The following is a 15,522-nucleotide window of genomic DNA, read 5'->3' as shown; positions in this document are numbered from 1 at the left end:
TGATTTTAATAAACAAAAACGCAAGTTCAAAGTATTAATTTTAGTAACTTAAATTAAACTTGGTGAGAATGACGGGTGATTTCACAGCTGTATGACTGCATGCTTGTGCGGGAGCCACCAAAAACCCTCTAGGAAATTCTTGGATTTTCTGGCAGAGTTAAGAATACTTCTGGTTGCTTGAATGTAAAAATCATAATCGGCATTACTTTTACTGTGAAATACAGTTAAAGAAACTGGTACTTTAATTAATTTAGCTCTATTTTTAAATAAACGCATCCAGTGTGCACGTCACCTGCAGGTGGTGCTGTAAAGCTACAAAATGAATATCTTCTGACTGTCAAAAATTTAAGATTTATCTATTATTATTGGTTGTTTCTTAGGGAGGAATCACTATTATTGTTTATATATATATTGAGAATTTGTGTCACGTTGCTTTACTAAATGAAAAATTGAATTTTTGCAGATTTTTTTTCACAAAGATTAGTGACAATTTAACAACACCCTAGAAACACCCAGAACAGCTTTAGACACCACAGTAATGTGTTTAACATCACACACAACACCGTAATATAATGACATCAGAAATGTTTTTCAAAACATGCAAATATCAAATTATTACAGCAACTGTAATTAGACCAGCAGATGGCGGTGTTGTCTAATTCACAAACTGTGCACAAGCACATGTAAACTTTAATAAATCGTGTCTTTGCCTTGATTCAACCATTGCTAAACTAGAGTATTCTTGTTTATGCTGAGGTAATGTCCGTTTTGTTGTCATCACTTTAGTAAGTGATTTCGCACCTCTTCAGCCGAGAGCGGCCGGAATGAGTGCGGATGGGCCCTTTGTAATATCAGCCTGCAGGGTTTTATCATAAATCCAGGAGATTATGTCTAAGACTCGCAGGCACCTTGCATGTGTCTCTCTCTCTCTGTGTATGTGTATTTTCCACTGTCTAATAAGCATAGACTCTAACCATGTGCCTGTGTTAGACACCGTTTCTCCTGCTCTCTTTTCCTCATTGTCTCGTTTCTCATTGTTTCTGTCAGATGTTTGAATCCTGATCTATATTAATTACAAGTTCACATTTAATAGCATGAACACCTGTCTTCCCCCCGAAAACCCCGACAGCTGACAGAACACACACCCTGTTCCTATTGGGAGTGTGAAGGTTAGGTGCATGTATGTGTGTGTGTCCATGTACGTCTGTGCTTGAACATGTGTGTGAGGTCCAATTTAACTGAAATTCAGAAATATAGTGTAACATTTGAAAGGTGTGTGTTTAAAACTGGTTGTGTGATCTTAGACATCTCTGTCTTTAACTCTTGTAATCTAGTGCAACTGTCACCCACCAAAGCAACCTGTCAATCAAAACCCACATGTCAAACCCCACCATGGAAGGAGACATTTACAGGCAAACACCAATATTCATTTTGTTGGTATATACGTGAAATTTTAAATGAAGTTTTATTCCAAAGATATTAAAATTGTTGATTTTCTTATTGTTAAAGTGTATGGTCTAAATGTTTGTGTGTCGTTTAAACTACAGTTAACTATGCAGAAGAGATATTTTGTGTTGTGACCAAAATGGTACCCAAAAGGTAGTTTTAATCTGACTAAAACAAGGACTTTTTATAAATAGTTTGGGTTAATGTGTAGCAATTTAAAATTAACCTAATATAAAAACAATAGATGGCTATGAGGTGTCTTTATTTAGATAATGAAATGAGTGCGTATATGTGTTTGTGTGAAATAGTGCAACCACAAAGCTCTTGCTGCCCACAATATTTTCCCTTTGACTCTATATGAAAGAGACTTTCCTTCTCAGTTTTTCTCTCATTCTCCCTGGCTCTCTCTCTCTCTCTCTCTCTCTCTCTCTCTCTCTCTCTCTCGCTTTCTCCGCGTTCCATTCATAGTTCATTGAGGAAGAATGAGGAGTAATTCAGTGCCAATAATTTCCGGTGAGTAACCCAACAGCACACACAAACACACACACGCACACACACATATAGTGGGCATGCTAAAACCTTACACTAAACTAAATTAAGTACATGACACTAATGTCAGATTTTACACCAAATCAGTTTTGTTCTCTAATAAACAACTCTTATAAACAACAGAGAACTACACAGACTCACATGCAGTGCACACACACATGCCCATGTGCACTGTTGCCCTTCTCTCACTAATGAAGAAGCTTCAGTGTGTGTGTGTGTGTGTGTGTGTGTGTGTAGTCCTGCAGTTGTTGCCATCATTCAGGCCTAGAAATGTGTGTGCGAGAGAGAGAAAAGGGGGTGAGAAAGGGAGCACAGGCGTCATGCTCCATAAAGCCGCTGTGATAGTTTGAGTGTTCTGTTGCTTCCGACACACAGTGCCAGTCAGACGGACGTTCACACAATCCAGTATTTCAGTAGTATCCCGCTTGCTGCCGTGGTTTGGGTATCGAGAGAGGACAGTATGCTAGCTGCCGAGGCCTCCAGGGGTGAGTTACTATGGTACAAGAGCCAAACTGTGAAAATACATTATTAAGGTTTGGAGTCTGATTTCTTTTCTGACGTAAGGACTCAGCTGTATAAATCCGGTATAGGATAGTATAGGAGGGGATAAGATAAAACAGTAGAGTATAGTAGACAATAGAGTATAGAAAAGGAGTAAGCTGGTATAGTATAGGAGAGGAATTTATTGAAGAGTTTAGTATAAGACAGTACTGTATAGTACTAGAGACATATTGGAGACAGATAGTATAGAAGAAGGTATAAGACAGTATGGATTAGGAGAGGATAGTTTATGACAGGAGAGTATAGGATAGACAGTATAAGAGTATAGGGGAGTTTAGTATAAGAGAGGGTGATATAGGAATATAAATGGTAAGGCAGTATGGTATAGGATAAGACAGTACTTTATAGTGCTGGAGACGTATAAGAGGCTAATAGACAGTATAGAAGAGGATATGATCAGATGGTATAGTATATAGTAAGAAGAGAGGATAGGATAATATAGGATAGGGGCTGTGTAAATAGAAAGATTGAATTAATTGCAGTTGTCTGGTACCTTTCTGATTGACTTATAGTCTTCTGTCTCCATCACTCCATTGCTACATTTCTGTACTTTTCATCTCATCTTTCTTAAAAATGTCTTCTTTTCTTCATACTAAAAATGATAACAGTGAGTATTAAATGATCACTGGAGTAACTGAAAGACCTGAGGCTGCGTCCGACCTACCAACTCATCTGAATGTTTTTCACTCAGAAGTTAATTATTACTTTTTGACATTTTTTGAAATATGAAAACAAAGTTATTGGGTTAAAAATTGACAAGCTATCACCTGTACATGTCTGTGCTCTCTGAGGTCTCAGACGGAGGCTGAGTCACAGGTGTCTATTAGCCAGGCGTGGCTCGCTCTCTCTCACACACACACACACACACACACACGCACACGCACACACACACACACACACACACACACACACACACACACACACACACACACGCACCTGTTTTCAGCGTACTGAGTATATTGTGTCACATGCAAGACACTCAGCAAATATTAGGCTAATACTTCTCAAGGTCATGGGGATTCCCGCAGGCATTGTGGGAGCATCGGGCTGTTCCCTACAGACATATAAGAGACAGCTAAATAAACCTGATTTCAAAAGTATACTGTGGAAAATTAGATCACCAAGGAATTAATTCCCAATGATGTCTGTGACAGTGCCAGATTTCAGGTGTGTTTTCATCAGCAGTTTGTTGTGATAGGAGCGAGCAGGTGTTTAATATGTATAATGTGCTGATAAGGCATGATTTACATGAAGTCATAACCTGAGGTTAACCTCTGTGTTTACGCAAGGCTTGTTGTCAGCTCCTCCTACAGTTAACTGATGAAGGGCCTAAGATAAATACTCGACAGAAACTCAAAGCTGAATGATATGCAATATGAGCGAGTTCTAAAAAAAATAAATAAAACATCAAAGAGAAAATAAATAAAACAAAGTATTTTGAGACTTAAGCCACAGTTTCATTTGAATAGTACTGCATATAACATAAGGACAACATTTACAAACAAATGATGGCAGACTTTTTTAAGAGTATAACTTTACATTTTTGAGAAGCTATTTCTGTCTGATCTAGATTGTTGGTCTAACTTAATGCATCTGGAATAAATTTATATTCTTTTAAATTAAAACTACGTGATTTATAATATTTTTACTTAAAATCATTCTAAAAATGTATCAAGAGGCACATTTTTTAGGTTAACAGTTTTTTGTAGTTTTACATGTATAGGCCTATTAAATCAGTTTTTCTCTCGAGTTCCCACACAGGTGTCACCTTGGGCATGTTCCAGTAAGCCTGTCAAACAACTTGACAATAAAATGTCTTTTCATCTGATAAAATATATAGGCCTGTATTAGGAATATGTATGAATATAACAATTCGATTTACGTTTGCTCATTTCCCAGTTTTCATGAAACAAACGTTGTCGCACTTTCAATGTCTTTGCAGAAGTGAGACACACAAATGTCTGTGTAAAATGCCACATTGGTTTAGAAAGTGCTATACTGGAAAGATGTCTTTAATAAACGAACAGCATATATTTTATATTTGAAACATGAATTTGTATTATTTATTTATGAAGAAAGCAACATGGCAAACTGATTAACAGAAATAAGAAATTGCGGTTGAATGTATCCTAATGGTGAGTAAAAAATTTAGGAATATTACGATAAACAAGCCTATTTAAAATGCAATAAAATGTATATGATTTCCACGTAATATGTTTATTTATCATGTTTTTAGAGAAGTTTTAAAATATTGAACATATGGGCTATCAACTAGTCTATCACCGATGCAAATGCTTTGACAGAGTTCATATTACTTCTGAATCTAATGCGACACAAAGTAAGGTGAGTCAGAAAGGCTTTCACGAACTTCTGCGTTCTTGAAAGTGTTTTTCCCCCCTGTGTGGGTGACTTACCTGTCGTGTCCTCACCTGTACGGAAGTGCATATAAAGGCTGGGCAGGTATAAGCGCACGCGCTGAGTCTGTCTGGCCAGGTGAGATAGGACCTTCAGCTCTTACTAAATGATCGCATCCCACGTTTGTTGTGAGAATATGAACTTTATTTTATCTCTTGTGATCAGAAACCGTGAGGACTAATGGGGATTGTTTCACTCTGCCTTGTCCTGCACTTTTGGTTTTGCACTGTCGGAGGTAAGACTGAAAAACAAATCAATCACACATTTATGCGGTTTTGTACCTGATTCAGCAATTAATACTAGATATATAAATATGAGTTATTTAAAACAATTATTAAATCAACCCATAGCTACATATCTAATTTGTACGTTCGGTAGCTTGTTGATTTGAATGCCTATGACATGTAGTGGAAAATCAGCTGATTTTCTATGGTTTGTCATAGCGTGCGAAACAATTGTTGCATTTAGAAAAGCGAACCGCATCCACAAACCGCGGTGTGTCGTGTTGTATGTGCAGGGACGTGTTCTCAATTCAGCGCCTTCTCCTGTGACGAGTGTCTGCAGCTGGGGCCAGACTGCGCCTGGTGCACGCTACAGGTGAGACACTTATCGCCCCTTTTCCTTTAAAAACAGAAACCATAGTTTTCAAAATGCTTTTTAGAAAGTGTCTTTTTCCTAACGGTGTAGTTCATAAAACAATTAAATGATGCTCAACCTAAAATGAGCTTCTAAAATGACATTTTAAAGCTAAAGGTGTCATTAAAGTAGTCCAATATGATGCAAAATTTACATTTTACATTTACATTTATCCAAAACGACTCACAGAGAGTTGGGAGCAATAAGCCATATGTCATACAGGAGCAATAATACAATAAGTGCTAATACAAAGTTAGTAGTTTCAACAAAAGCCAGACCACTACCTGTTGAGAGAAAGAGAGAGGGTTAGTGTTATTTTTTTATAAAGCAGAGACATTGTAAGGCAAGATTATTCAATACTCCTTTCAGAATGGCAACATCCAATAGAGTTCCAACTGCATCTAATACCTTGGTTGCATTAAAATGTGCTTTAGAAATAAAACCAGAAATATATGAACCAGCTGATTGGAGTCTTTTTTGTAAAATTACAAAGTGCAGGAGGTGCTTATATGAAACTGAACACCCATTTTATAATAGAGATTAACCAGTAATTTATAAATGAATAGGAGAAATGTCATTTATCTGTTGATGTGTTGGAGATGCTGGTGTTTCCCAATGCAGGTAGGAGTTGTAAAGTACTTGCATGACTAGAAAGAGCGCCAGAGGGAATTACCGGTAGGCTGCCGAGTGAACTAATTTCGCTAAACAGACTTGAAAAGAAAGCTATTCAATGACTTGTCACTAGATTGTAACACACTGACACATTGAAATGAAGTGTGTCAAAGAGTGCTGCTGCGTCACGTTTGACGCCAATGACAATAAGCGCTGATGGTTTGATGTCAAGCCTGCCTGACTTCTTTTATTTTCAGTGAAATAAAAAAACATGTTTAAATGACATGAGAATGAATAAATAATGCTTTTAAAAAAAATGTACAGTTACTTTTTATGGTATTAGGTCATTGAGCAATAATGTGCATATGCAATTATTGTTTGTATTGTAAATTAAATATATAAACACTGTAATGTGAGGCCTTATCAATCATTTAAATGATTTTTTATCCAGAATTTCACAGACTTTTTCTCCATCGAGGAGAGATGCGACACGCCGGAGGGTCTTCTTCACAAAGGATGCTCGGCAGAGATTGTGGAGTTCCCCGTCCCGAACATCAAAGTGCTAAAGAATCAAAGTTTAGGAAAGAATGCCGGCCACACCAATGTTTCGTACATCGCTCCACAGAAGATGCATCTCCAGCTTAGACAAGGTATGAAAATGGGTGACACAGATTTTGAAAATCAAAGAAATGTCTCTCTCCACCCACAGTCTCTCCTCTACACTTGAGGTACTTCCCCCGTATGGTAGGATTAGAAACATTTAGTCATTTAGAGACCAAAAACTGTCTACAGACGAACTACGTAATGTCTATGGGGGCTGAAAGTTTGGCATTGACCTGAAAAACATTTTTACCACACTGGAATTTTAAAATGTGAAAATGGTGCCATTTAGAGCTTTATTTGTTATGTCCCTCATGCAGGAAGTCAGCTGAACTTTCAGATTCAAGTGCAGGAACCAGAAGACCATCCGGTGGATATTTATTACCTGATGGACCTGTCAGCTTCTATGTATGATGATCTGCAGATGATCAAAGACTTGGGCTCAGCTCTCTCGAAAGAGATGGCTAGTCTTACAAGCAAATTCAGACTGGGATTCGGTTCCTTTGTGGAGAAACCAACGCTACCTTTCATCAAGATAACACCTGAGGATCTGGCCAATCCCTGCAGGTGATTCTCACAATACACCTCCTTAGATCTGAAGGGTCTGCCAGTACTGTATAAACCCAACAAATGACAGCCAATGAGAGATCAGTGGGTTGTATGGGGTGCGATTTTATTTCAGCCGTACTTTTTACAGCCAGTTAGATCATTGATGTCATCATATCACCCTCCATTTAGATGTGACTGATGCATTCAAGCAATCTCTCAATTTTTTCTCTTGCAGGAGTGTTGATTTTGACTGTCTGCCCACATTTGGGTACAGACATCTCCTGTCATTAACAAGCAGCACAGACAGGTTTAATGAGATCATCTCGAAACAGCGAGTATCAGCAAACATTGATATTCCAGAATGTGGTTTTGATGCCATCATGCAGGCGGCGGTGTGTGGGGTGAGACAGTATGCACAGATTTTGCACAGTATTTTTCACCTGCACTTTGCCATTTTGTGTCTCAAGTTCATGGAAATGTAATCCTCACCTCAGGACAGGATTGGCTGGCGAAATGATTCCATGAAGCTGTTGGTGTTTGTGAGCGACGCGGACTCTCATTTTGGGATGGACAGCAGAATGTCTGGAATTGTTATTCCTAATGATGGGAAGTGTCACTTGGACCGCAAGAATGAGTATTCCATGACCGCCCACCTGGTAAGGTGAAGTCTAGAGCTTTATTATAGAAACAAGAGGATAGTTCACCCAAAAAATAAATTCTCACCATCATATCATTCCAAGAAGTTTCTTTCTTCTGCAGAACACAAAATAAGATGGTTTGATTAACGCTGGTAACCACACAACACTAGCCCCCATTGACTTCCATTGTATGGGCACGAAACCACTGAGCCATTTCTCAAAATATCTTTCCACAGAAGAAAGAAAGTTCTTCTGGGGTTTTGAATAACGTGAGGGTGAATAACTGATAATATAATTTTTGTTTTTGCGTCAACCATCCCTTTAAAGGAATATTTTACGTTTAAATGTGCACCCACTGATGTTAAACTGTGTGGTTTCATCTCATGTACAGTTTTGTACTACTAATGTATGTATTAAAGGGATAGTTGACATTATCTCTTGACATTTCAAACATGTATGACTTTCTTTGTTCCGCAAAACACAAAAGAAGATATTTTGAAGAATGTTGGTAACCGGCACCCATGCATTGGTTTTGTGTCCATACAATAGAAGAGAATGGGTGCCGGTGCTGTTCGGTTACTGACTTTCTTCAAAATATCTTCTTTTGTGTTCTGCGGAAAAAAAGAAAGTCATACAGTAAATGGTGAGTAAATTACAGAGTAAATGGTGACAGAATTTAAAATTTTGGGTGAAGTATCCCTTTAACACACTATCATCATCTAAGATAAAGAAATGAAAATATATAGTTTCTGTCGCCTGATGTAATCTGACTGAAATCTTGTTTTTCTCTGTATTTAGGAGTATCCAACATTAGGGCAGCTCATAGACAAACTGGTTGAAAACAATATCCTCCTCATATTCGCTGTGACTGACAATCAGAGACAGAACTATGAGGTGAGGAAACACTCCCACGGGGACTTTCTCACTCATGTTTATTCATCTTAAGCCATTATGAGCCAAACAAAAAGGCATGTGTGTTTGTGTGGATCTTGAGAGTTCCTCAGAAGCAAAGTGCATCAGCAGTGTGGATAAAATGCATGAATCAATGCGTCGAGTTCTCCTCACAACATGTTCAAACACAGCATTGAACACAGACTGAACTCTCATGACTCAAATATTTTATGGTTTCTGAATTCTTTCATTCTTTGTCCTTCCCTCCCTTACACCTTATCTCACTTTCACGTCTCAGATTCGGTGGCTACTGTCCAGGAGTGTTGAGTTGATGGTTAACTACTTTTGTGTATTTCTAACAGAATTATGCGAGTTTGATTCCTGGTGCCACTGTTGGGGTGTTGGCGACCGATTCAAGGAACATTCTGGAACTTATCATGACTGCATATAAGGTACACGAGCGTGACATATTTGTTTTATGGTAGGTGAGGGCGTGTGTGTTTCATAAATTAACATAGTAACAAAGAAGAAACAAGCAGGAACCAAATGATTTTATGAGAGAGTGTTTTTCTTTATTCATGGTGACCTGAGCCTGATCTGCTCTACCTCCAACAACCCAAAACCTCCAACAACCCAAACCTCCAACCCCCCCACCCCGCTCACTATCTTGCTGGTTGCCGTGTTCACAGAGCGTGTCGGCACTCGTTCTTTAGCTGATGTTTGATCTCTTTAGCTTTGTTTCTCTGTCCCCCCCCTCTCTCTCTCTCTCTCTCTCTCTCTCACACACACACTCTCTCTTGCTGTCTATTTCTCTCTTTCTCTCTCTCTCTCTCTCTACTCAATCTTTAATCTCACTGTTGGGTGGTGTGTTTTAAGTGTAAAAGTAAGTTAAGGCTTCAGAGAAGAACAAAATTTAAATTTCAGTCGACTGTTGTAAAATTCTTTGGACATGTTGACACCAGGTGTGCTAGTGTTGCTTGCTCAGCATGTGAGTCATCCTGTCAGAAATGATGGGCTTTACATGCTCCAGTTTAATTAATAAAAAAAAAAACATTTTTTACCTCATGAGCATTTGATTGAATTGTCAATCATGTGAATAATTTTTATTTAACTGTAATAAGTATTCGCTGTAACAGACTTGTAGTTGTACATCAGCGTCTATGTTCTGTTAGGCCAATGCTGCTATGAAGATCCAAAGTAACATGACAGTGTAGTACTTTGTGTGTTTGTCTTTTTTACTTGAATTATTTTTATTGAAAAACAAGGAACAAAAGGTCATCGTGAGCATTGCAAAGTCAATACAATTCAACTGCCATACACTCTTTGGAGTGCAGTACACTCAATTGTGTGTTTGTCATTTTATTGATAGGAACTGAGATCAGAGATTGATCTGGAGGTTCTGGGTAACACAGAAGGTCTGCAGATTTCCTTCACGGCACTCTGTCAGGACGGGACCATCCTACCGGGACATAAAAACTGCTCTAATGTCAAAGCTGGTGATGTGGTCAGTTCTGAGTTTTAGTGGATCATCATAAAACTTAGAAACATAAAAATAAGGTCTTATAATCTTGTCAATAGTGTCACCAAATGGAACTGCATCCTCCATTTGTTTGGACAAATAAGTAGTACCACCCCAAACTATAAGGCATTGATTTGATGTGATTTTTACTGCGATTAAAACAGAAAAATATTTCGATTGTGCATTTTTTTAGGCAGAATCAGACTTAAAATGGTTGACAGCAGTCCCTGCACATATACTGTACGTAGATGGGAGAAGTACTTAAAAAATATACACAGTTAAGCTTTTTTTTTTAAATACTCTAGATATTATATTACTAGATATTATATTACATGATTTACATTACAAGGTCTCTACTTGGAATGCAAGAAAGTTGGCGCCCAAACAGTTAGCATATTGTATTGCACGAAAATAACAGCTTTATTTATTTAACTAAATCAGCCTGACTGTTAGAAACAAACCTGTCTGAGCAAGTCGGACACGTTTAGAAAATATTTGCTTACAAAGATTGTGTAAAGGATATCTGGTTAAGGATAAGCTGGAAAGATACGTTAATCTGAAAAATAAAAAAATTATATCACATTTGCAAAGACATGTTTGCACTCCGGTGCAATTAAAACCGGTGATGATTTTTCTCTCAGGTGTCATTTAATGTGACAGTGGAGTTAAAGAGCTGTCTTGATGGTCCCCGGCAGTTTTCACTACGACCGGTGGGCTTCCAAGATGCACTGGAAATAGAACTGGAGACCCAGTGTGTGTGTAACTGTCATCAAACCCCTGAACTAAACAGCACCCACTGCAGCCATGGCCGTGGAGCTTTGGACTGTGGAACCTGTGCGTGTGATCCAGGCTTTGTTGGGCCAAAGTGTGAGTGCCCGGAAGGCCAGGATCAAGTCAGTAACTGCAGGTGAGACAATAAGTCGGTTACATGTTAACTTCGAGGCAAGCCAACATTTTTTAACCCGAGTCTTTGTGTGGTAGATCTCACGAAGGCACAGAGATGTGCAGCGGCCAAGGCGAGTGTTTCTGCGGCCAGTGCATGTGTCACCCATCCGCTTTCGGGCACGTGTACGGGACGTACTGTGAATGTGATGACTTCTCCTGCCTCCGGTTCCGAGGAGAGCTTTGTGGAGGTCAGACCCCGCCATAACCCTGCAGGAAAACAAAAGAGAGGGAGAAAGACGTTGAAGTCGAAGAAAGCGCTGACACACAGTGTCAGGGATATTTGATCTGTTCTTGCCCATGGAATGTTAATGAAAGAATAACATGCTCATAATTGCCAGAACAGTTGCTGAAACAAATGGGGGAGGGTTTTAGGTGGGCTGCCATGTGTTTATATTTACTTACATTATATGTGAATGTGTTCCTCATTTTTATGGTCTTAAAGTGACAGTTCACCCAAAAACAAAAATTCTGCCCTTATTATTCACTAGTTCAAAACCTCTATGTGACTATTTTTTCTGTGGGACACAAAATATTTTGAGAAATCTGTCCATACAGCTAGTGGAAGTCAATGGGGCTGACAATGAAATTTCTTTGCAGTCATAGTTTGTTTACTCGATGTGTGTTTGTGTGTGTAGGTCATGGGGAGTGTGACTGTGGAGAATGTGTGTGTCACAGCGGTTGGATGGGAGAGTTCTGCAACTGTAGCACCAGCAACGACTCGTGTGTGTCCGTGGATGGATCCGTCTGCAGTGGACGTGGCAAGTGTGTGTGTGGAAAGTGCGAATGCACCGTTCCAAGAGCGTCGGGAGAACGTTGCGAAAGATGCCCGACCTGTGGAGATATCTGCGGTTTACACAGGTAAGACTGTAACACCTACTTTCAAACTGAATATGCAGTGTTTATAAATAATTTGTTTTGACTACAACCTTGTTTACTCTGATGAATCATTGGGGGCTTTACTCATTTTACATGGAATCATCACTTATAGAGAAATCCTTGCTAAACGTGTTTTTTTAAAAGTGAAATCATTTATACATCACCATCCATCATCAAAAATTCCAAACAGGAAGTCCCTCACCTGACACCATTTGTTGATCTATTGGTTTATGTGTTAGACAGTTGTCTTTGGGATAGGAGATTGTAAAAACCTGATATTGTTAAAGGGATAGTTCACCCAAAACTGAAAATGTTGTCATCGTTTACTTACCCAAACCTGTATGAATTTCTTTCTTCTGCAGAACACAAAAGAAGATATTTTGAAGCATGTTGGTAACCGAACAACGGCGGCACTCGTTCACTTGCACTGGTTTTTATGCCCATACAATAGAAGTAAGTGGGTACCGCCATTGTTCGGTAACCGACATTCTTCAAAATATCTTCTTATGTGTTCTGCAGAAGAAAGAGAGTCATACAGGTTTGAAATGACAAGGTGAGTAAACGATGACAGAAACTATCTATCCCTTTAACACAATTTTTATTTACAGGCAAAGTTTGTAAATGCTATGTAATGTAACACAATGCAAGTACAGAAACAATAATGTCATGTAACCTAATAATGTTGGAAGTCTTTTATTTGACTATTGACATTGAAACCAAACATCATGTGCTCACTTCACCAGGAATTTCCTCCGTTTTTTCATGACTGCATTAGTGCGTGTGTGAGTGGGTGAGCTCTTTGTGTGTTTGTGAGTCATACTCTTGTCAACTCATTTCCAGAAGGCACCAAATAGCATGTGGTTGGTCTGCGCTATTCTTTTTCCTTCTTTCTAAATGTCCTGTCACCCTGTGGGTCATTTGATTCAATGAGAGAGATCTAGAAAAAAAGAAGAAAGTTCAGCTCTGTGTAAAACACTAAGCTTTCTTTAGGGACCAGTTCTCTGTGTGATTGACAACTTGTTTTCTGTTGTGATATGTGTGTTTGTGTCTCGCAGGTCTTGTGTGGAGTGTTACCTTAAAGTTAAGGAGTCGTCAGGAGAATGTGCTTTGAAGTGTAACTCCCTTCATGCCACAGTCAGCAATTCCTCAGGTCAGAATTCAAGTTTTTTTCTTTGCCGTTTCCGGTTATCGGTGGTCACATGGTCAGAATGGCTGTTGCAGAAAAACATGTATTTTTATTATCATTTTATTTTGGTATGTAGTGTAATTCTTTAGTAAACACTATGTCTCATTTAAAGGTATGGTTGATCCCGTTTACTCGCCCTCATGTTGGTCTGAACCTGTTTGAAACGGTACACAAAATGTTTGAAAGTTATTTACACGGCTCTGTTCTTATGCAGGCTATTTTTGTGTTTCACGCAAGAAGGGTTTTCAGGGAAACGATACTTTTAAATGCCAAAAAATACAACCGATCATGTATTTCTAACAAAAAAGCAATACGAAAAATGCAAGGACAATTTTAATGTAAATGTGCTTATTAAAGGCAGTAAAGAATCTCCTTAAAATGCATGAAAGAGTACATGTAAACATACTCTCAAAGCAGCCATCCTTTGAATTGGCCCTCTTGACACTCAACAAAAACGACAAGCCACTTTGCTTGTTGCGCAGAGAGCCTATTGTCAGGGTCCGTTGGCTTCAGGACCCTCAAGTGTGTATAGAACATCAGTCTATTATATGGACACTGTGATCACAAGCCGACTGGTGTCTTGGGGTCTGTCTTTATACAATGCAAAGACACCAAACACCATCTGTCTTAGATAAAGATATGAGTGAGACAAAGGTAAGAAATAGAAAGAAAAGAACAGAGATGGCAGACAGAGAAGGGGTGGGTTTTGTGTGAGGTAATATCATACATGATGCGGCACATACAAGGGCATAAATTTGGCAAATATTAAACGGATGAGCTGTTTTTGAGAATGGTGGATATCAGCACATACAATGGAAGTTGATTTTGACCTCTTATGTTCATTCAATGCTTTTGTTTCGTCAGATTTTGAGGACAGACGGGCGGCTTTGTGCACCTTACAAAGCGAGGACAACTGCCTGATGTCTTTTAGTCTATTGGACAGCGATCACGGCAGCACCATCTACAACCTCAAGCTCTATGGTAAGAGAGTTGATATTAAAATTACACATTACGTTGCAACATTTATATTTTGAATTGTGCACATGCATGTATTAAATATGTCTTGCAGACTGTCCCGAGCCTCCAAACGCTCCATTGATCGCTTTGGGCGTGTGCATGTCTGTTTTCATCATCGGCATTGCGCTCCTGGTCATTTGGAAGTTTCTTGTTTCCGTCCATGACCGGAAAGAGGTCGCCAAGTTCGAGGCAGAAAAGGCAAAGGCAAAATGGCAGTCGGTATGTTGCTTTTCAGAACGTTTTGGCAAGTTTGCTGCATTATTTAATCTTGGTTGATATGTTGACTAATCCATTGCAGAGTGACATTCGTTTTGACATGTTTTCTGTTGAATTTACCAAGCTTTTAAATCCTATATTGAAATCACTTGTATAATTGTGGGCTTATCTTTCTGTCGTCAGGGCACGAATCCTCTTTTCAGGAGCTCCACATCGACCTTCAAAAATGTGACCTACAAAAGTGCAGGGCAGCAGAAAAGTGACATTTCTTAGGCCTACTGATAAACTGAATATTCTGCACCTGTTTCCCAAAACGATCACTGTTTTATTATTATTATTATTATTTTTTAGTGTGTGTGTGTCAATGTGTGTTAATGTGTGCATGGAAGTTGTCGAACATGACGTTTAGCGTATAGTACGTTTTTATTCCTGCCAGTGAATTTTGTTTTGAAAAATGTAAATAATTCAAACTGTGTTTCGCTGCTAAACAGTTCTAATATTTTAAAACGTAAAGTGCTAAAATTCATGTTAAATCTGGGCACACTGGATCTTTTTATAGCTTTGGTTGTGGTTGTACTGTATTTTGTTTTTGTGTAGTTGGTATTTTTGGCGTTTGTGATGGTTAGTCGAGGCTGAGCCTTGAACTGTGTTAATAATTCGTGATTAATTATGATTTTTGCTGGATCAAATGTCTCAAATCTGTCTGTACTACTTTCGTTTTGTAATATATTTTGTTTTCACACGCCGAGTCTTTTATTTCATATCACGTTGATCTAGTAGCACACTGATATACTTCACTGCACCGCCTGACAGGGACACACGACGGGACCTCGAGCGTGCGTCAGAGCGTTTAAAATACGTTGCGC

The 15,522-nt window shown here is 38.8% G+C and overlaps 1 protein-coding gene across 3 annotated transcripts; it reads left to right on the top strand.

The window, feature by feature from the left end:
- The first annotated feature begins 2,395 nt into the window (after positions 1–2,395).
- On the top strand, positions 2,396–15,399 carry itgb6 (integrin, beta 6). Of its 3 annotated transcripts, none has more exons than XM_057362732.1 (17): positions 2,396–2,480; positions 5,137–5,206; positions 5,489–5,568; positions 6,671–6,869; positions 7,140–7,386; positions 7,604–7,769; positions 7,863–8,024; positions 8,805–8,900; positions 9,260–9,349; positions 10,267–10,401; positions 11,058–11,323; positions 11,398–11,549; positions 11,997–12,219; positions 13,293–13,387; positions 14,288–14,404; positions 14,493–14,659; positions 14,840–15,399. In XM_057362732.1, exons 2-17 carry the CDS (start codon positions 5,152–5,154, stop codon positions 14,927–14,929), a joined length of 2,340 nt encoding a protein of 779 aa, XP_057218715.1. In that variant the 5' UTR covers positions 2,396–2,480; positions 5,137–5,151; the 3' UTR covers positions 14,930–15,399. The 3 variants fall into 3 exon arrangements, with proteins under 3 accessions (XP_057218715.1, XP_057218714.1, XP_057218713.1); XM_057362731.1 differs by lacking the exon at positions 2,396–2,480 and adding an exon at positions 4,991–5,049; XM_057362730.1 differs by lacking the exon at positions 2,396–2,480 and having other exon boundaries at positions 5,000–5,206.
- Positions 15,400–15,522: the final 123 nt, after the last annotated feature.

Source organism: Triplophysa rosa, linkage group LG20, assembly GCF_024868665.1.
Source record: "Triplophysa rosa linkage group LG20, Trosa_1v2, whole genome shotgun sequence".
NCBI classification, from domain to species: Eukaryota; Metazoa; Chordata; class Actinopteri; order Cypriniformes; family Nemacheilidae; genus Triplophysa; species Triplophysa rosa.
The sequence above is the reverse complement of the archived record's forward strand: the minus strand, read 5'-3'. Positions and strand labels throughout refer to the sequence as shown.